Source organism: Euprymna scolopes, chromosome 45, assembly GCF_053919585.1.
Source record: "Euprymna scolopes isolate OS-2025 chromosome 45, ASM5391958v1, whole genome shotgun sequence".
NCBI classification, from domain to species: Eukaryota; Metazoa; Mollusca; class Cephalopoda; order Sepiida; family Sepiolidae; genus Euprymna; species Euprymna scolopes.
This window is the reverse complement of record NC_136526.1, coordinates 24,015,323-24,037,270: the sequence shown is the minus strand read 5'-3', so window position 1 is coordinate 24,037,270 and position 21,948 is coordinate 24,015,323. Positions and strand designations below refer to the sequence as shown.

The 21,948-nt window shown below is 26.0% G+C and overlaps 1 protein-coding gene across 1 annotated transcript in view; it reads right to left on the bottom strand.

The window, feature by feature from the left end:
* Positions 1-637: 637 nt before the first annotated feature.
* LOC145269294 (matrilin-1-like) overlaps positions 638-21,948 on the bottom strand; it is a 38,650-nt gene continuing 17,339 nt past the window's right edge. Inside the window, exons 4-8 of the mRNA XM_080124981.1 lie at positions 19,916-20,482; positions 19,291-19,347; positions 18,963-19,133; positions 14,238-14,615; positions 638-1,254 (exon numbers count right to left, since the gene is read on the bottom strand). Coding sequence (XP_079981107.1) covers positions 1,253-1,254; positions 14,238-14,615; positions 18,963-19,133; positions 19,291-19,347; positions 19,916-20,482 — 1,175 coding nt within the window. The 3' untranslated portion in view covers positions 638-1,252. The remainder of the gene's footprint in view (positions 1,255-14,237; positions 14,616-18,962; positions 19,134-19,290; positions 19,348-19,915; positions 20,483-21,948) is intronic.

The window sequence follows — 21,948 nt, the reverse complement described above, 5'->3', positions numbered from 1 at the left end:
AATAAAATTTAAAAGTGAAAATAAGCTAAAAATAGGATAAATTATTTTTCCAAATTTCTTTTTCGATGATGATGATGAAGATTTCTTAAAGTTGTTTATGCTTATTTTTCGTTAAAATTATTAATAATATTTTCTTTTTATCATAATTTTTTCTGGCGTCCACATTGCAATTGGTGTTCTTAAATGAAATTGTTACCCCACTTTGAGCAAATAAACAAATAAACAAACAAACAAATGGAATATTTTGACAGAACAGCTGTGAAGGTATACAAAAGCAAAATGCCGTAAAGCACTACTAATTTTTATTGAGTCGGGGTTTGGAACCAGCGGATGTGGTCGCTTGGCCGTCCGTATTTTTTCTTTTTAAAGATTTTTATATCGTTGTTGTAATTTAGACAATGATTCCACGGACAACTCGCCATTTTAGCATGACGCTTTCACCACTGGTCGAAGCGTTTCCCAGAAATCATCAAAGTAAGTTGTATTCACTTTAAATGCTCATGCATTCTCCGTATTTACCCTAGCAATTCATGTTTGTTTTTATTACATTTAACACGGACATAGGAAGGCCGCCAAAATAAATTTCTGAATCATGGAAATAATTGTGTTCAAATTTAAAAACGAAACAACTCGGATAAACATTATCAAATAGATTTTATTGCTTTAACAAAATTGATTTTTAAGAAAAATATCCTTCGCATCTTCTTAATCATCGCCGCTATTATCATGAGATAATTCCGAAGATAATCACATAATATAATAATTTTGTGAGATGAGTGTTTGTATTGATAAGCTATCGATGGCTGACTCGAATAATTTCGTGTAACTTCGAGGAAATTAGGAAAAAGCCGAACGTTTTTTTTTGCAATGATTCTAGCATAGCAATTAATTGCTAGTTAACATAGCAATCAATTGTTATTTGACATGATTGGTAGTTAACAAGATAAACTCTATTGAATGGAATTGAAATTTTCGTACTAGAGAAAGTGCAGTAAACGTTTGGTTACACAAAAATTCTCAAGCCTTCCATGTAAAAACGTGCAATGAACAATAAAATTCTCAAGCCTTCCATGCAATAAACAATGAAATTCTCAAGCCTTCCGTGCAATGAACAATAAAATACAATTGTAAATGAAATGTTTTTACTATGAGCAAGGTCAAAATTAATGTCGCCATCGCTTGGTTTATGATAATTAGACGATTCAACGCTGTTTCTTCTTGTGGATCAGCAGTCAGCGGGCATTTTATCTTTCTCTGAAATAATAAAATATAAATTATTTAGTCATTTACTATAAAATATAAATTATTTAGTCATTTACTATAAAATATAAATTATTTAGTTATTTACTATAAAATATAAATTATTTAGTCATTTACTATAAAATATAAATTATTTAGTCATTTACTATAAAATATAAATTATTTAGTCATTTACTATAAAATATAAATTATTTAGTCATTTACTATAAAATATAAATTATTTAGTCATTTACTATAAAATATAAATTATTTAGTCATTTAGTATAAATATAAATTATTTAGTAATTTACTATAAAATATAAATTATTTAGTCATTTAGTATAAATATAAATTATTTAGTAATTTACTATAAAATATAAATTATTTAGTCATTTACTATAAAATATAAATTATTTAGTCATTTACTATAAAATATAAATTATTAAGTCATTTACTATAAAATATAAATTATTTAGTTATTTACTATAAAATATAAATTATTTAGTCATTTAGTATAAATATAAATTATTTAGTCATTTACTATAAAATATAAATTATTTAGTCATTTAGTATAAATATAAATTATTTAGTCAGTTAGTATAAATATAAATTATTTAGTCATTTACTATAAAATATAAATTATTAAGTCATTTACTATAAAATATAAATTATTTAGTCATTTACTATAAAATATAAATTATTTAGTCATTTACTATAAAATATAAATTATTTAGTCATTTACTATAAAATATAAATTATTTAGTCATTTAGTATAAATATAAATTATTTAGTAATTTACTATAAAATATAAATTATTTAGTCATTTAGTATAAATATAAATTATTTAGTCATTTAGTATAAATATAAATTATTTAGTCATTTACTATAAAATACAAATTATTTAGTCATTTACTATAAAATATAAATTATTTAGTCATTTACTATAAAATATAAATTATTTAGTCATTTACTATAAAATATAAATTATTTAGTCATTTACTATAAAATATAAATTATTTAGTCATTTACTATAAAATATAAATTATTTAGTCATTTACTATAAAATATAAATTATTTAGTCATTTACTATAAAATATAAATTATTTAGTCATTTACTATAAAATATAAATTATTTAGTCATTTACTATAAAATATAAATTATTTAGTCATTTACTATAAAATATAAATTATTTAGTCATTTACTATAAAATATAAATTATTTAGTCATTTACTATAAAATATAAATTATTTAGTCATTTAGTATAAATATAAATTATTTAGTAATTTACTATAAAATATAAATTATTTAGTCATTTAGTATAAATATAAATTATTTAGTCATTTAGTATAAATATAAATTATTTAGTCATTTACTATAAAATATAAATTATTTAGTCATTTACTATAAAATATAAATTATTTAGTCATTTACTATAAAATATAAATTATTTAGTCATTTACTATAAAATATAAATTATTTAGTCATTTAGTATAAATATAAATTATTTAGTAATTTACTATAAAATATAAATTATTTAGTCATTTAGTATAAATATAAATTATTTAGTCATTTACTATAAAATATAAATTATTTAGTCATTTACTATAAAATATAAATTATTAAGTCATTTACTATAAAATATAAATTATTTAGTTATTTACTATAAAATATAAATTATTTAGTCATTTAGTATAAATATAAATTATTTAGTCATTTACTATAAAATATAAATTATTTAGTCATTTAGTATAAATATAAATTATTTAGTCAGTTAGTATAAATATAAATTATTTAGTCATTTACTATAAAATATAAATTATTTAGTCATTTACTATAAAATATAAATTATTTAGTCATTTACTATAAAATATAAATTATTTAGTCATTTACTATAAAATATAAATTATTTAGTCATTTACTATAAAATATAAATTATTTAGTCATTTACTATAAAATATAAATTATTTAGTCATTTAGTATAAATATAAATTATTTAGTAATTTACTATAAAATATAAATTATTTAGTCATTTAGTATAAATATAAATTATTTAGTCATTTACTATAAAATACAAATTATTTAGTCATTTAGTATAAAATATAAATTATTAAGTCATTTACTATAAAATATAAATTATTTAGTCATTTACTATAAAATATAAATTATTTAGTCATTTACTATAAAATACAAATTATTTAGTCATTTAGTATAAAATATAAATTATTAAGTCATTTACTATAAAATATAAATTATTTAGTCATTTAATATAAAATATAAATTATTTAGTCATTTAGTATAAATATAAATTATTTAGTAATTTACTATAAAATATAAATTATTTAGTCATTTAGTATAAAATATAAATTATTTTGTCATTTAGTATAAAATATAAATTATTTAGTCATTTAGTATAAATATAAATTATTTAGTCATTTACTATAAAATATAAATTATTTAGTCATTTACTATAAAATATAAATTATTTAGTCATTTAGTATAAAATATAAATTATTAAGTCATTTAATATAAAATATAAATTATTTAGTCATTTACTATAAAATATAAATTATTTAGTCATTTACTATAAAATATAAATTATTTAGTCATTTACTATAAAATATAAATTATTTAGTCATTTACTATAAAATATAAATTATTTAGTCATTTACTATAAAATATAAATTATTTAGTCATTTACTATAAAATATAAATTATTTAGTCATTTACTATAAAATATAAATTATTTAGTAATTTACTATAAAATATAAATTATTTAGTCATTTAGTATAAATATAAATTATTTAGTAATTTACTATAAAATATAAATTATTTAGTCATTTAGTATAAATATAAATTATTTAGTCATTTACTATAAAATATAAATTATTTAGTCATTTACTATAAAATATAAATTATTTAGTCATTTACTATAAAATATAAATTATTTAGTCATTTACTATAAAATATAAATTATTTAGTCATTTAGTATAAATATAAATTATTTAGTCATTTAGTATAAAATATAAATTATTTAGTCATTTACTATAAAATATAAATTATTTAGTCATTTACTATAAAATATAAATTATTTAGTCATTTACTATAAAATAAAAATTATTTAGTCATTTACTATAAAATATAAATTATTTAGTCATTTAGTATAAATATAAATTATTTAGTAATTTACTATAAAATATAAATTATTTAGTCATTTAGTATAAATATAAATTATTTAGTCATTTACTATAAAATAAAAATTATTAAGTCAATTACTATAAAATATAAATTATTTAGTCATTAATATAAAATATATATTATTTAGTAATTTAGTATAAAATATAAATTATTAAGTCATTTAGTATAAAATATAAATTATTTAGTCATTTACTATAAAATATAAATTATTTAGTTATTTAGTATAAATATAAATTATTTAGTCATTTACTATAAAATATAAATTATTTAGTCATTTACTATAAAATATAAATTATTTAGTAATTTACTATAAAATATAAATTATTTAGTTATTTAGTATAAAATATAAATTATTTAGTCATTTACTATAAAATATAAATTATTTAGTTATTTAGTATAAATATAAATTATTTAGTCATTTACTATAAAATATAAATTATTTAGTCATTTACTATAAAATATAAATTATTTAGTCATTTACTATAAAATATAAATTATTTAGTCATTTAATATAAAATATAAATTATTTAGTTATTTACTATAAAATATAAATTATTAAGTCATTTAATATAAAGTATAAATAATTTAGTTATTTACTATAAAATATAAATTATTTAGTCATTTAGTATAAAATATAAATAATTTAGTTATTTAGTATAAAATATAAATTATTAAGTCATTTAGTATAAATATAAATTATTTAGTTATTTAGTAGAAAATATAAATTATTTCGTCATTTAGTATAAAATATAGATTATTTAGTCATTTAGTATAAAATATAAATTATTTAGTTATTTAGTATAAATATAAATTATTAAGTCATTTAGTATAATATAAATTATTTAGTCATTTAGTATAAAATATAAATTATTTAGTTATTTAGTATAATATATGAATTATTAAGTCATTTAGTATAAAGTATAAATTATTTAGTTATTTAGTATAAATATAAATTATTTAGTTATTTAGTATAAAATATAAATTATTTAGTTATTTAGTATAAAATATAAATTATTAAGTCATTTAGTATAAATATAAATTATTTAGTCATTTAGTATAAAATATAAATTATTTAGTTATTTAGTATAAACTATAAATTATTTAGTTATTTAGTATAAATATGAATTATTAAGTCATTTACTATAAAATATAAATTATTTAGTCATTTAGTATAAATATAAATTATTTAGTCATTTACTATAAAATATAAATTATTTAGTCATTTACTATAAAATATAAATTATTTAGTCATTTACTATAAAATATAAATTATTTAGTCATTTAATATAAAATATAAATTATTTAGTTATTTAGTATAAAATATAAATTATTTAGTCATTTAGTATAAAATATAAATTATTTAGTTATTTAGTATAAAATATAAATTATTTAGTTATTTAGTATAAATATGAATGATTAAGTCATTTAGTATAATATAAATTATTTAGTCATTTAGTATAAAATATAAATTATTTTGTCATTTAGTATAAAATATAAATTATTTAGTCATTTAGTATAAAATATAAATTATTTAGTTATTTAGTATAAAATATAAATTATTTAGTCATTTAGTATAAATATAAATTATTTAGTCATTTAGTATAAATATAAATTATTTAGTCATTTAGTATAAAATATAAATTATTAAGTCATTTAGTATAATATAAATTATTTAGTCATTTAGTATAAAATATAAATTATTTAGTTATTTAGTATAAAATATAAATTATTTAGTTATTTAGTATAAAATATAAATTATTTAGTCATTTAGTATAAAATATAAATTATTTAGTCATTTAGTATAAAATATAAATTATTTAGTTATTTAGTATAAAATATAAATTATTTAGTCATTTAGTATAAATATAAATTATTTAGTTATTTAGTATAAATATAAATTATTTAGTTATTTAGTATAAATATGAATTATTAAGTCATTTAGTATAATATAAATTATTTATTAATTTACTATAAAATATAAATTATTTAGTTATTTAGTATAAAATATAAATTATTTTTTATTTAGTATAAAATATAAATTATTTAGTTATTAAGTATGAAATGTCATTATTTAGTCATTTAGTATACAACTATTGAGACGTGCAAAGTCACATTCCACTAAATACATCTCATTTATAACAACGTCTCTGGAAAAGAACCAATCACAACTACTGAGCAAAATTAGCTAGGTCGACGAGTCTTTGACAAAATCTTCAAGTATAAGCATATCAACTTCACAAATAAATCCCGCAAATGCCGGTTATTATCAAAATATCTCTTTTTCACTTTTTTTTTCACTTTTTCTTTTACGGTTGTCGCGTTTATCTTTCATTTCTTATATCTCTAAAACTACACACCCAATTAGACAAACTCCAAAAAATTAAATGCGAAATTAATTTCACTAAATTCTGTAAGTGCGTCTATATTTTTTATAAAACTATTCAATTACCTCGAAGTTTGGACCTGTTTCTTCTGAAGATACAGACAATAAAAAAACGTTGCTACATTGCATAGAAATTACAGACAATAAAATCAATAGCTTCCTATTACACGCATTCCTTAATATAAAAAATATATATTTGACATGTGACGTTTCAACTAATAACAATGCTTCCCACTCGTTTAAAACAACTCATTTCGTAAGGCTGCATGAAATATGAATGTCTATTAAATGCAACAACTCGACAACTATAATTCTAAATTCAACATGGCCAGAAGCAAGGTACGGTATTACTCTCATCTTCTTTGCGTCCTTTCGAGGCAGGTGAGACGAATTATTTCTCAACGCATGCGCACATAAGTTCTCACACATTTACATACTGGGGGAAAGCAATTTCTCCTTAACATATGCATATTCATATGCAATTTCTCCCTAGCATATGCATATTCAAATACGTAATATTCAAACTGACATAAACAAACATGTAGGCATATCTCTTTCCATATTTCGCACATTCTATAAACATGAAAAACACTAACTTTTCTAAACGAATTATTCATGCAAAATACGTCACACAACAGTAATTTTTTTAAAAAATATAAATATGTTTTTATTTTATTCACAACATTTTGCTGAATGATGACACGTTTTCAATCATTTCTAACACGTTTTCAATCATTTCTAACACGTTTTCAATCATTTCTAACACGTTTTCAATCATTTCTAACACGTTTTCAATCATTTCTAACACGTTTTCAATCATTTCTAACACGTTTTCAATCATTTCTAACACGTTTTCAATCATTTCTAACACGTTTTCAATCATTTCTAACACGTTTTCAATCATTTCTAAAACGCATTTTTAGCCATTTTTTCTAATTGAAGACTCTAGAACATTTGAATTGTAAGCGCGAGTACATTTATAAAGACCTGACCGTCGTTCTATGCAAGCCATGATCCACGCTACAGTTCTTATCGAAAGTTTTAAGTTTGTGATACCTTTTCTCTTGAGATGACAATCCTTATTGAAGTCAGGCGTCAATATTTGAGCACAAATCAGACCTTTCTAGTCATATCGAATTATTTCCCTTGGCAGTTTAGTCTTAAACTTCGAAAGTTACAAAAACTGGAAAATTTTAAATAAAAATATAACCTTTTCCTGTTTTAACTACGTAAAACATTGCTTTTCGACAGAATAACAAGAAGCTGATTTACTGCAGTTACCGAGTATTACCTATTGTTAAACTCGTGTTTCCTAGTGTTCATGAATCCATTTAAGTTTTTATTCATTCTATTAAACTTACATTTTATATTTTATATTATATTAAATATTTTTACTTTTAAAGAAAGATTAATATTAGCGTTTAAAGTTTAAATATTGAATAAAATCCTAGGAGTGACATTGTCACCATCGCAATAATATACCGAGGAAGTAGTTCCGATTTCCACCCGAATTACAAAGTCCTCCAACATCCCTATTCAACACTGTGTAAATTTACACATAGAGTACTTATATTGAACCCCCCCCCTTTTGTAACTGATCCATAAACTCATAGACATAGCACTCACCTTCAATTCCTCAACACAAAAGACAATAAGGTCTCCACAGACATGTTCCGGGGTTTCTGATGAACTGATACGTGCAATTCTCCTATTCCAGAATGGAACTAATCCCGGTATCAAATGAACACTTCGAAAACTATAAATTATTGTCTTCTCTTACAGGTAGAGAAGCGTCCATATATCTAGATTTTATACAGATTATGCACCCCAACTATATGTAAGAATTTATGTGAAATGTAAAACGGTAACCCCTAACCCCCCCCCCCAACAAATAAGAAGGAAAACATAGAAATGTTTTTGTGAACCGCTCGTGAAAACTTTATTCATTTTACTCAACTAAAAACACAAAGACTATGATCCACATTACTTTGTTCTTTTCCTTTTTTTTCTGGAAATTTCCAAATTTATAAATGTCCGATAACGTGTTTCCTTTTTTTTTTATTATGAAAAACAACGAATTTAGTCCGTCACAACTTGCATACTCATCCTCTGCCTGTCTGCCTGTCTGTTTATTTCTCTCTCTCTCTCTCTCTCTCTCTCTCTCTCTCTCTCTCTCTCTCTCTCTCTCTACCTCCCCTCTTTAAAGTCTTTATGCCTTGCGACAAATGTGGATACCATTTCGTATTTTTTTTCCGCATTTTTCTCATTTTTTTTATTGCCGAATCATTTCGAATGAAACAATTTTCTTTTCAGTTTTATTTGTTTGTTTTTGTTATTATTGAAAAGAAACGAAAAAACATTTTTTGTGTGTTTCCTTTTTATTTGTTTTTGTTTTTTTGTGGTATTTTCATTTGTTTATTTCTGTTTTATTTTTAGGTAAATGTGCAGTCTATGAAATTACTACTATTCTAGGTTTACAGGGGGAGATGAAAACGGCAATAACGTTTAAAATTACAGGAAACAAATAGTTTCTAAGTTATAAAATATGGGGAAACACTTTTCTATATAAATTTAACGTAATTTATGCCCACATTTTTTTTTCAGGGGGCTGGTTATTTTGATAGGGAGGGTATTTGGCAATTGCGGTAGACCAAAACAAAACCAACCAACCGGCAAAAATACATAAGAAAAAGGAAGTTGTTCTTGTTTACTAAGTTTCGTTTTTAGAGGGAGTAGTACTTTTTATTTAGAGGGAAAAATAACAGCTACTTCTCTGCTACTTCCATTGTATATCTGTGCGATCGTGATGATGTCACTCTTGGGGTTAATTATAGAGTTTTATTATAACAAATTAATGTGTTTAAAATGTCGTTCTAAAGTTGCATAAGATATTAGTAGTGTAGACATAATAAATTTGTATGTGGCATCTGTTGATTCAGAGGGTAATTTCAGCAATCAAATTATATATGTATACATACATATATACATATATATATATATATATATATATATATATATATATATATATATATGTATATATATATATATATATACGTTTTATTTTTTTATTCCCGTTATTTCTGTTTAGTCACATTATTGTTTCAGCTACTCGGCCGTTTTTTTTTTCGGTCTCGTAGCCTCGTTAGACTTTTACAGAAATTTTTGTTTATGGAAGAATGATGTCAGGGGATGGGCGCGGGAAAAGCGGAAAAAGGAAGAGGGAGAAAGGAGAGAGGCGTGGTGGGTGTCCCGTAGATCTGCAGTACTTGAGTTTTGGAGCATTAGGTGGTTGTGGTGGGTCTGGGATATTCATCTTTGGTGTGGCTAAAGACATAGGGGTACATAGAGGGGGAGGGAGATATGTAGGGGTAAGAAGAGGGGGGTTACTTTAAATTTCAAGTTCTAAGGTTTAATAGGTGGTTGGCGATTTTGGCATGTGTCTCGTTAGTGGGATGATTTCTTGGTAAGTATGTCTTGACCAGTTGGGTGTTCGCTTAGGTTGGGAGGTGGGGGGGGCTACGATTCGGTTTATCCATTTTATTTTTATTTTTATTTGTTGTTAAGTGCTTTGAGAAGGTTAGCCTAGGCATGTACGCGCAAGTACACACATGCGCACATATATACACGCATACACATAAAAAACGCACATGTACACATACATCCCCATCTCAACATTAAACACACGTGCATATACATACATACATACATACATACATACTACGTACATACGTATATATCCGCATATATATATATATATATATATATATATATATATATATAGCAAAAATGGTGATTAATGAGAACCTGAAGAAAGTGTTCAATACTATTGTAGAGCAAATATATATCAATTCCTTAAAAACCTCCATTAATGAAAATAATGTGTTTATGTATGTATAAATGCATTTATGTTTATATTTATATGTATTGGTATGTCTGTGTATAGAACTATATATATATCTAGGTATGTGTATATGTATATGTATATATGTATTTCTGTGTGTATATCCATGTGTATATTGGTGTATTAGTATATGTAAGTGCCTGTGTGTGTATATGTATGGAGATATATATGCCCGTAATCTGCTGTACACCTGTAGGTGTATATGTATGTATACCGGTGCATGTCTGTAGGTGTATATGTGTGTGATGCGGATATATGTATTTGTATGTGCACGGGTATTTACGTATATGTATAGGAATGCATGCATATTTGTATTTATGTATGCGTATGACTTTATATATACGCATATATGTGTATGCGTGTGCGCATGTGTACTTATACATGTGTACTCAATTTGAACCTTTAGGACCCTTAATAAAAAATAAAAAATGAGGCTAAATAGATAATACACATAAGCCCGAACCGAACCGTAGTCACAACAAGCAACACCCCCATCCCCACCTGAACGAACCCTCAACAGGTCAAAGCACACTTCGAGACATGTTGAATCGCTTACTTTTTTCTCTCATCTATCTCTCGCTCCCACCTTCTCTCTCTCTCTCTCTTTCTCTCTCTCTCTCTCTCTCTCTCTCTCTTTATCTCTCTTTACACATTCCATATATTCCTGTACCTAGTCAAACAGCCTAAATACTCCTCCACCCTCTACTATTAATTAAACCTTAGAACTCGAAATTGAGAGTAACCCCTCTCCTTACCCCACTATATAAACCTCCCTCCCCCTCCCCATCCCCTCCCTATATCCCTATATTCCTACCCACACTATAGATGAATTTTCCAGACTCCCCCAAAACCCACAACCATCTAATGTTTCTAAACCAAAGCTTAAATACTGTCGATCTACGACCCCCTCCCTTTCCTTTCTTTTTTTACCCATCTTTCCATTTTTCGCTTTTTTCACACCTAATATCATTCTTCCATAATTACCATTTCTGTAAGGTCTGATGAGGTTACTGGATCGCAAACAAGATTCAGCAACCGAAACATGTGTAACTAAACAGATAAAAACGGTAATAAAAAAAATTAAAAAATAAAATATAAATATATATACATATATATATATATATATATATATATATATATATATATATATGTCATTCAATAAATATAAATATGTCATTCAAAAACTGGCAGATGCATTTAATTCTATAGGTTTTTATTCTATTTTATGTTTTAATGAAGTAGGTCTTACATCGGCGTGGAAATGATACCCAGATGGAACGATGTCAAATGACGCACATCGCGATGTGTGCCAGAATTTTGGGGGAATTTTTGACACCCTTAACACAAAACTATGAATAAAATATACAAAACTCGTAATTTCTCTTTTTAAAGTAGGTTGCTTAATTTCTTTATGGAATATACTTCCAAAATAAACTATTAAAGTTTTTGAAAAATAATAGAAATATTATTTTTCAAAAACAGTGTTTACAAAGTGCATGCGCGCGCTCATGCAGCCATTTTTTCTACGTAATAAAATGAATTGAATTTTACGAGTTAAATATTTTTCAATTTTTTCAATTTAAAAATCTATCAATTTTTTTCTATTCGTTAATTTTTACAATATTTGCAGGTTTAATGTGAAATTTTATGCTCTTTCCAATAAACTGAATATAATATTCTAGACAGACGTTTTTTAATCCCCCACAACCATTTTGAAATGTCTATTAAAATGAAAATAATTAATTTTCACACCTCAGATTAATATATCACAAATTGAAGATAAAAGATCAATAAATAAAATAATTTAATTTAAAACAAAAAAAAGAATAGTTTATTTTGCAAATTTACCTGTAAAGTCAAAAGTTTAAAACCTTTTATTTTAAACAGGTTGATTTTTTATAAGTGAAACCTCACATTTTAAAAATTTGTCCTGAAGAGACTGAATACCTTACAACAATTTTTTCTGCTTCATTCAATGTTTTCTCTTTTAGATTAAAAAAAAATCACTCCATAAAGAAGAAATTAAATATATTCAATCTAAAACTCATGTATTTCTTTAAGAGAATTAAAAAAATGGAAAATCGGTAGAGTGAAATTTTTTAAATGGCAAAAACTGATAAGTGAAATGTGATTATTTTAAAAGTTACGATGGCCCATGTTGACTACCTTTTGTTTACAGCTAGAAATAGAAAGGAAGATAAATTCTGGCGTTTACCGGCTACCGAAGTTTTCAATTCAAAGAAAGGTACACGTTTGCCTCCTCTTTATTTTAGTCGTGAACATCTGATATCGTGATATTTTTAATCCTTGCTTAAAAAAGAATTTTATTAAAAAAAGAACATGGAATATAAAATATAAATATGGATGAATTCTTAACAATGAAGAATGGAAGTACCCATTGATTAGTATTTTTATATGTAAGTGATTTTTTGAAATTTATATATATTTATTATATTCGAAGTAAGTTAAAATTCGTTGATTTTCTTGAAATCTTTTTTAGAGAAAACCTATTAAAAAAAATACTGCATATTTTGCTATTAAACCTGTTATTATTTTAATTTTTGGTCTTTGTTCCTTTTATTGAAAAAAAAAATTAGGGTTTAAATTACATTTTTCAAGTAATTATAAGTTTATACAAATTTTTATCACACATTACAAATGGCGATTTCTGACACTGCTAGCACATCGCGTACAAGTTTCGGGTCGATGAGATAATCTCGAGGAATTGGAAAAATACTACTGAAGGCAATATATCTGCGTTTACAGACTTTTGAAAATAATAATTAAAAAAAACAAGACAGAAAGAAACTACGCTGGCCATGCGATGGGCAGTTAAGTACCCCATTTCTAATGCCCCATCTCCCAAACCCACCCCCCGCCTCCATCTATGTTTTTTTTTCTCCGGACTGTTATTCCAGAATGACATTTATGCCAATTTTCTTTTACTTTATTATTTTTATATGTTTGTTTGATTTCATTATTTTTTATTGTTTATCTTTTCGTTTCCTCGACCTCATCCCGACCCATTGAGATGTTTTATTAAATTTCAATCATATGTTAAATAAAGTCCTTATGATATTTTATCTACTAGTTGTGTCATTCTTGTTTTGCGTTCGAATCGTTCAAGGTTAAATGTGAGTTATTCATGAATCTTGGATAACGTGTCATTCCAGTGCGCAAATCCGCACCCGATGCACTTTAGATATTTTCTTTTCATTTTATTCTGTGTTACGAGAAACGTAGGATGAAGCGCCATTTTAGAGTCGAAGATTCTAATCAGGGGTGATCACACCGACTTAGCTTCTCCCAGCCCGTAACAATATATATATGTACATATATATATATATATGTATACACACATATATACATATATTATATACATCTATACATATATACGTACACACACACACACACGTATATATATATATATATATATATATATATATATATATATATATATATATATATATATATATACATACATACATATGCATATATATTTGATAATAATCACTTACATTTGCAGATCTTATTCACAAGAGACCGGGCCATTTCGATAATTTCGCCTGAACTCTTTGCTCGCAAGATGTGATCGTTTTCCCCCGATGCGATAGCGTGGAGAACACTCTCGTGGTTCAAACTACCCGCGTTGACAACAAAGATTTCAATCCCCTTGGATTTGGCCAATTTCGCTTCGGATATCGTCAAGTCTGGTTTGTTTAATTTGCCCTTGAGGAACACAACAGCGACTTTACTGGCAGTTGGACGGCCACCATTCTTTTTGTTAAAGGCTTCTACATGGAGTTCCGTAATTAAAGCAGCCATGTTCGTCCTTTGGTAACTGTCAAAATGCTGTGAAATATCTATAAGACTCTTGTAACGGTTCAGACGGAAACCTGCAAAGTTTAGAAAATAGTTTTCTTTTATAAATCTTTAACAGTTTAATACAATACTTTTGCAAGAACAAAACGGAATGGAGGAAAACTTAAAGTATGGGTGACATTGTAGAAAAGAAACAATGGTTTTTAATATTTTAGGGTACAAATATATGTTTTTATTTTTAACTTAGTTATGATTTAATCTTAAGTAGGTGTGATGCGGTAAAAATCATATTCATGGTTAGATTGGCAAATGTTGTCAGGTTTTTTTTTTACACAGGTTAGATAAAATAAAATGCTTTTATTAAAGTGTATACTGTTACCAAAAACTAAAAGAACAAAATAGAAGCACAACATAATTATAAAAATATTCTTAAGTTATAAATTAAGGTCATTTTATGGTGTGATTTTCATGTCAAATAATTTTGAAAAGTAGATGTTTTTAAATCTAACGTTCACATTAAAATTCTGACTAACATTCAAATGTATATAAACCTGTGGGGCAGAAATGCGTTTCCAATGATCGGATTTTCTATGAAACTGCAGTAAAATGTTAAGCTAACTCACAAAAATTGCTAAATGTAATTTTGATTATGAACCTAACAGTATCTTCACGACTTGTAGAGTATAGAGATACCTGGATACCATTCAGGCACTGCGTTACATAATTTGGCAAGATGGAAAAATACATTTTGTTAGATCACCCGTCAAGGCGTCGAACGCAATTCCAGTGAAACTAAGCATCGTAAAAGCAGATAACGTTTTGTGTCAACATGACCATATGGACACACACACACACACACACACACACACATATATATATATATATATATATATATATATATATATATATATATATATATATATATATATATATATACTAGCAGTTTAGCCCGGCATTGCTCGAGCCCTATGTACTATTCATAATTTTTTTGTGCATATGTATACATATATATTATTCTCAAAGGTCAAATCGTTGAACTTTGACCCTGTGACAGCCAAATTTCTGGCCGAAAACTGATTAAAAAGATTTTCCCAAATCTCAATACTCCTTATGTCAAATCTCGAGTCTGTAGACTGAAAATTGGCCGAGTATTTAGGTAGGAAATGTACACACACATACACACACACACAGAGACAATTTCACTTTTATATCTATATATATATATATATATATATATATATAGATAGATAGATAGATAGATAGATAGATAGATAGATAGATAGATGTGTGTGTGTGTGTGAGAGAGAGAGAGAGAGAGTTGACGAGTAGAATTCTCCCTTTAAGATCCAGAATTCATTCCTATGACTTGATATACCATAACTGATATCCATATATTTGCTGATCTATGAATTTCTAAATGGGGACGTTGTTCTCTCTCTCTCTCTTTCTCTTTCTCTCTCTCTCTCTCTCTCTCTCTCTCTCTCTTATATATATATATATATATATATATATATATATAAAATGAAAATTACAATTAAATTTACCAAAATGATCCAAGATGGCAAAATTAAAGTATATTATAAATATTAAAGAATTAATATTTATAAAATTATCTCAGCCAGATGTAAAAGCTCGATAAAACCAAATAGGAAATAGAGCTTATAATATGAGCAAACAGTTAATAAAATATGTTAAAAACACTTTGAAATGAGTTAAAAACATATTTAATCTGAAAAGGAAACACTAGATAAGTTGATAGTCCTTAATCAGCGGAGTTTCGAAGAAATATTTTCATTCTCATCAGAGGGTAGGAATTAGCAAAATGCGGGATCGGATTTTGCATGCAGAAGTATTTGATGAAACAACAAGTAAGTTAAAAATCTTACTTGAAAACAAAAAAGTGAAGCAGAGGGAATATGGTGAAGAAAAAGGTGATTACACATGAATTGATAGTCTGGTGGAAGATAAAAAATCCAGTGACGGTTAAATCTAAATGTATAAATTCAAGAAAGTTAAAAGAATTTCCATTTGTACAAGTAAAATCCAAGGAAATCCCGTAATTGGAAGAAGATGGTCTATAATAACCCAAAGTCAGAAATCCATGAGATAATTCACAAAAATGTGTACAAGGAAAAAAGGAAAAGATTCCAATAATATTGATATAAGAAAAATAAGATATGCTTTTCACTCTACTTCCGAGACATAAACATAAATAAGAAAGATCAGGGAAGAAAAAGAGGAGAGAGGAAAAAAAGGAGAGAAAAAATGATGATAAAGTTAAATATAAAATATAAAATAAAGGGAAACAAATGTCAAAATGACCCAGACAGGAAATGTTAAAGGCGCGAAAAAAATATATAGAGCAAAATAATATAAGTCAACTGAAATGTACAGATCATCACTTAAAAAATGTCAGCAAGAGTTGTTAGAAGACACTAAATGGAAAATAAATTAATTAATAAATAAATAGAAAATAAATAAGAAATAAATAATAAATAAATAAATAAGAAATAAAAAATAAAAAAAATAAAATATAAAATATAAAATAAAAAAATAAAACAAAAATTAATTTAAGGGGAGAGGATGGCCGGTATCTGCAAATTCAGAAAAAAGCAAGAAAAATGTAAGTAAACGCATATAGTAAAATATAAGATATGAAAGTGTGGGTAGATTGATATATTAGATAGATGGGAAAGTTTAAAGAATAAAGCAGAAAATGCAGATAAATAACCGGCCAGGCAAAGAAGAGATAAAGAATTAAAATAAAGGATTATTAAATTATAAAGTATTAAGAAGTATGTCGAAAAACGATAAAGTTAAAGAAAAAATTTTTTTATATCTATATAAAGGGTAAAAGTAATAACTATGTAATTTCAAAATTGCCATAATTAAATTTGGACTTATGTTTGCAGAAAGAGATCAGTTCATTTTTAGAATTTATTATATTGTTACTTTGAGGGGAAGTTATTATAGTTATAGCTTCGGTTGTGCGCCCAACATTCTTCTCGATCTTCATTAATAATCTCCCAACACATATTCTGTGATCATTTGTTGTCATCTATGCAGCGACACAATTGTCTATGGCAGCACTTGGAAGAACATTAATGATGAAGGTCCTGCTGTTTCTTTCTGTTTCGATTTAGAGCACGTGATGCTATGGGAAAAAAGTGAGTCGTTATTTTTAATACATCTTTCAACCACTAACAAGTCTATGAGTGACATTCATGTCAGAACTAAAACGGAAGACATAACTATTATGTTGCTAAGGTTTTTGGAAAAAAATAGTTCTGCTGCCCCAGAAAATACCTGGCTTCTAGTATAATATAAGATATAATGGTCAGATACGCCTTAACATGGAGTACTACTGCTAAATCTGTGAAGGTGTCTCTCAGAACACCTTTTCTTGATTGGTAAAGTACACAATTGACTTCACCATCTAGTAGTTAATAATCTCTTTTTTACTCTTTGGCTCATAAGACATATTGCTGGTCCTTTTTATATTCTTTCGTTATTTCTAGGAAATGTTCTTCACCGAGCTCCAATCGTCAATTCGTATTTACAGCAAGAATTCGCCTTTTTGACACAACGAACTTTATTTCTCCGTGTATCTAACATCAAACATTTATGAACAGAGTTTCTTTCTAAGGACCCTTCCTCTGTTGAACACATTATCACAACACTGCCATCCTGCAGACTACAACATGGTTGTCTTCAAATCCAATGTAAATAAAAACTTGTCATGAATCCTTCTCATAAGTAATCAAACGTCGTTCATTCCAATCATCATTTCCAATCCTCTCATAATATTCTTCTTACTTCAACTGACACTCCATTTCATTAATTCTCATCGTTCAGTGACTTTCGACCTTGATAAATTTTTAACTGACATAAGATAATAATCCCCAAAATTTGACGCAATTAATTTCTATCTATCTTTTTTTCTCTCCTAAGTTCTAGCCAACAAACTGCAGCCATTTTTAATCTGTGTATTTACATCAAACATAAGTTATCGGTGTATGTCCCAATCTTTATCAACAGAAAATGTCAGAACTTATATAATATGAAACAAATTAAATCGAAGAAAATGTGTATTGTCGATCAGAAGTTGTAAATTTCCTAACTAAAATCAGAAACATATAAGATATATAAAGAAGTTGTATATTTCTCAAATAAAATCAGAAATCCACTGTCAGCAAGAGAAATAAATGTATTTCAGAGAATGAATTAACTATCTACTTAGCAACCAGTTTTGCATATTTCTAACAAACAGAAGTTGTCGTTGCATGCATCAATCTGTTGCTGAAGAAAATACTGGACCGGGTATAGTATGTAACCCATGAAATCGATTGGAACATAAATTTCATTCATATAAAATTAAATAGATCAAAGGGCAATGCTTATATAGATTAGTCCGTACTTACCTTTCATGTCCGGATATGGTCCAGCAATTGTACCAACACGTACTTTACCATTGTTCAAGTCATCACTAGAAACAACAGTTTTAATAAACCGAATGGCGTCTTCGGTTCCACTCATTCCCATTTGAGCCGGATCGAATACAAAATTGAAGTCAATCGCTTTTCCGTCACAGGCTAAGTTTTAATAAAAGTAAATATATATCTACGTTTAATAGTTTTTAAATATGTTATTGATTTTTTTATATTGAAAATATGAGAGTATGAAATTTCATATTTTTAAAATATCTTTTTAAAATATCTCATGTTGCATTTGAAAGGAGCAAATACTTACGTTCCTCTTTTGGTGGTGGAGTGGTGGTCGTTGTGGTGGGAGCAGCAGTTGTAATTTCTGCAACAAGAACAACAGTATAAATAATAGCAGATTAGTATTAAGCAATAGTTTTGTTTTATTCCAATGCAAACACGTCGAATGAAAATAGAAAAAAAAACTGTTTCAATAATACCATCGTCCGGGAAGGACCGAATAATTCTGTTAAAATAACAGCAGCAAATAAATTATAATAATAATAAAAAATAATAATAACAATAACAAATAATAATAATAATAATAATAATAATAATAATAATAATTCTGTTACAATAACAACAGCAAATAACTTGTAATAACAATAATAATAACAATAATAACAATAACGAATAATAATAATAATAATAATAATAATGATAATAATAATAACAATAATTCTGTTACAATAACAACAGCAAATAACTTGTAATAACGAATAATAATAATAATAATAATAATAATAATAATAATAATAATAATAATAATAATAATAATAATAATAATAATAACAATAATTTTGTTAAAATAACAGCAGCAAATAAATTGTAATAAAATGGTGGAAAAATAATAAATACAAATTGGTAAGAGAAAATCAAAGTTTGAAACTTACCTCTGCAGGTGATGAAGCCAAGTGTATTTATGATGCTTTTCAGGGCGCCATAAGTATTGACTTTAAAAACGCTTTCGCTGCCGCTTGCAATGGCTTTTAATTCGTTTTCTTTGGTTTTATTCCCGACACCAATCGCAATGCTCTTGACGCCACCACCTTTCAACAAGTACGCTTCAGCCTGTGTTTTGGGGAAATTATCCGATTGGCCATCGGTAAGTACAATGGCGACTTTCTTAACATTAGCTCGAGCTTTTGAGAAGAAATTGGTGCGTGCATATTTGATGGCCTTAGCTGTATCTGTAGTCCATCCCCTGGCTCCAGCATCTTCGATACGCTCGAGAGCAGCTAAAACATCTTGCTTAGTTTTGAAATCGCCGAATCCAAAAGCTGCTTTATAATTCAATACATCGCCGAAAGCGATAGCAGCTATGCGAACTTGATTTGGACCAATTTGAAAGATGTTGACGAAATGTTTCAAGAAATCTATTCCTTTTGTGAAGTCGGGTGAGTAAATACTTCGCGAAGCATCGATTATGAAAGCGATTTCCGCTGGTTTTCCTTCACATTCTGAAAGAAACAAATATATATATATATATATATATATATATATATATATATATATATATATATGTATATATATATATATATATATATATATATATATATATATATATATATATATTGAACATCTGGTTTGTTCAAAATCACTAAACTAGAAATCTGCAAGTGGGTTTTTGTTATATTTTGCAAGAATGATTGTATCTAACCCAACTGTGTTTTTAAATAGTAAAAAGTAAAAAATATTACCACATTAAAAAAAAAATTTTTTCGTTTATTTTTGGTTGTGATTTCAGTCGAGGTGATAAACCGGAAGTAAAAGTTTTTTTTTAATGTGGTATCGCCTCGGCTCGAATCGGAACAGAAAATAAGCGGAAAAGTTTTTTTTTAATGTGGTAACATTTTTTACTTTTTAATATTTAAAAGCACAGTTGAGTTAGATACTCTGGTTTATATTGAATCGCCCGAACTAAAATTTGACAGGGACCTTTTGATGTGTCACCGTTTCCGGAGAGCTCCCATAAAGAAGACAAAAAACTGTGGCGCAAAATTTGAGTTGTCTCTCTTTCTCTTTTTCCGCCGGATCCTCGATGAGTTGAGACGTGCTTTTTATCGCTGCGTCCTTTCGTACGAGCTTTATATACACCAAAGACACTACAAGAGGGTACATAATTCTCCCAAATGAAACTAAAAAAATAAATCTCCTTATCTCTCCGCTCCACGTTCTACACAAAGAAAAATATTTAATTTCTCTTTTCTCTTCGAATTTTACACACACAAAAAAAATAATTTACCCAGTCAAGAAGGATTTCTTTGTTTCCACTGGACACTAAAAAAAACATATGAGTGTAACACAAAAAAATGGTAAATAAATTCACACTTCCTTTTTTGTGCCAAGTCTGAATATTTATTTTTATTTATTTTTCTAAAAATTATTTTAAAGGAGCTATCTGTCATTTTGTCTGGCGAGCAGCTCTCTTAACTCGCCGGCATTCGGCAATTTGTTTAAATACTTGCAAAAAAAAATAAATTAAATACACAAAACAGTTTGTTTCACTTTTTCTAAACTATAAAAAAAAAATAACCGGTACTTGTGCACGTATTGAACCGTGCTGAAATAATAACGTTATTATTTCGAAAGCCATTCTTAACATGGGGAGAGGAGGGTGTTTTGTAACTATTCTGTACTTTAAGGTAACAAATTAATAAAATAAAAATATTGTAGAAGCTTAATTTAACTTGAAAATACTATTTAAAAATAATACGGTTCAATAAGTGCACAAGCACCAAATAACCTCCCCACGTTAAAAACGGCTTTCGGATTAAACAGCCCCCAAACCTCGAAAATTGTTCTTAACATGGGGATGTTGGGGAGGTTTTATTCTGAAGGCCAATTTTATCGAATTTGCTATTATTTATTGCAAAAATAACTTAAAATTTATTTGACAAAAAAAATTACATTTTCAAATACAAAT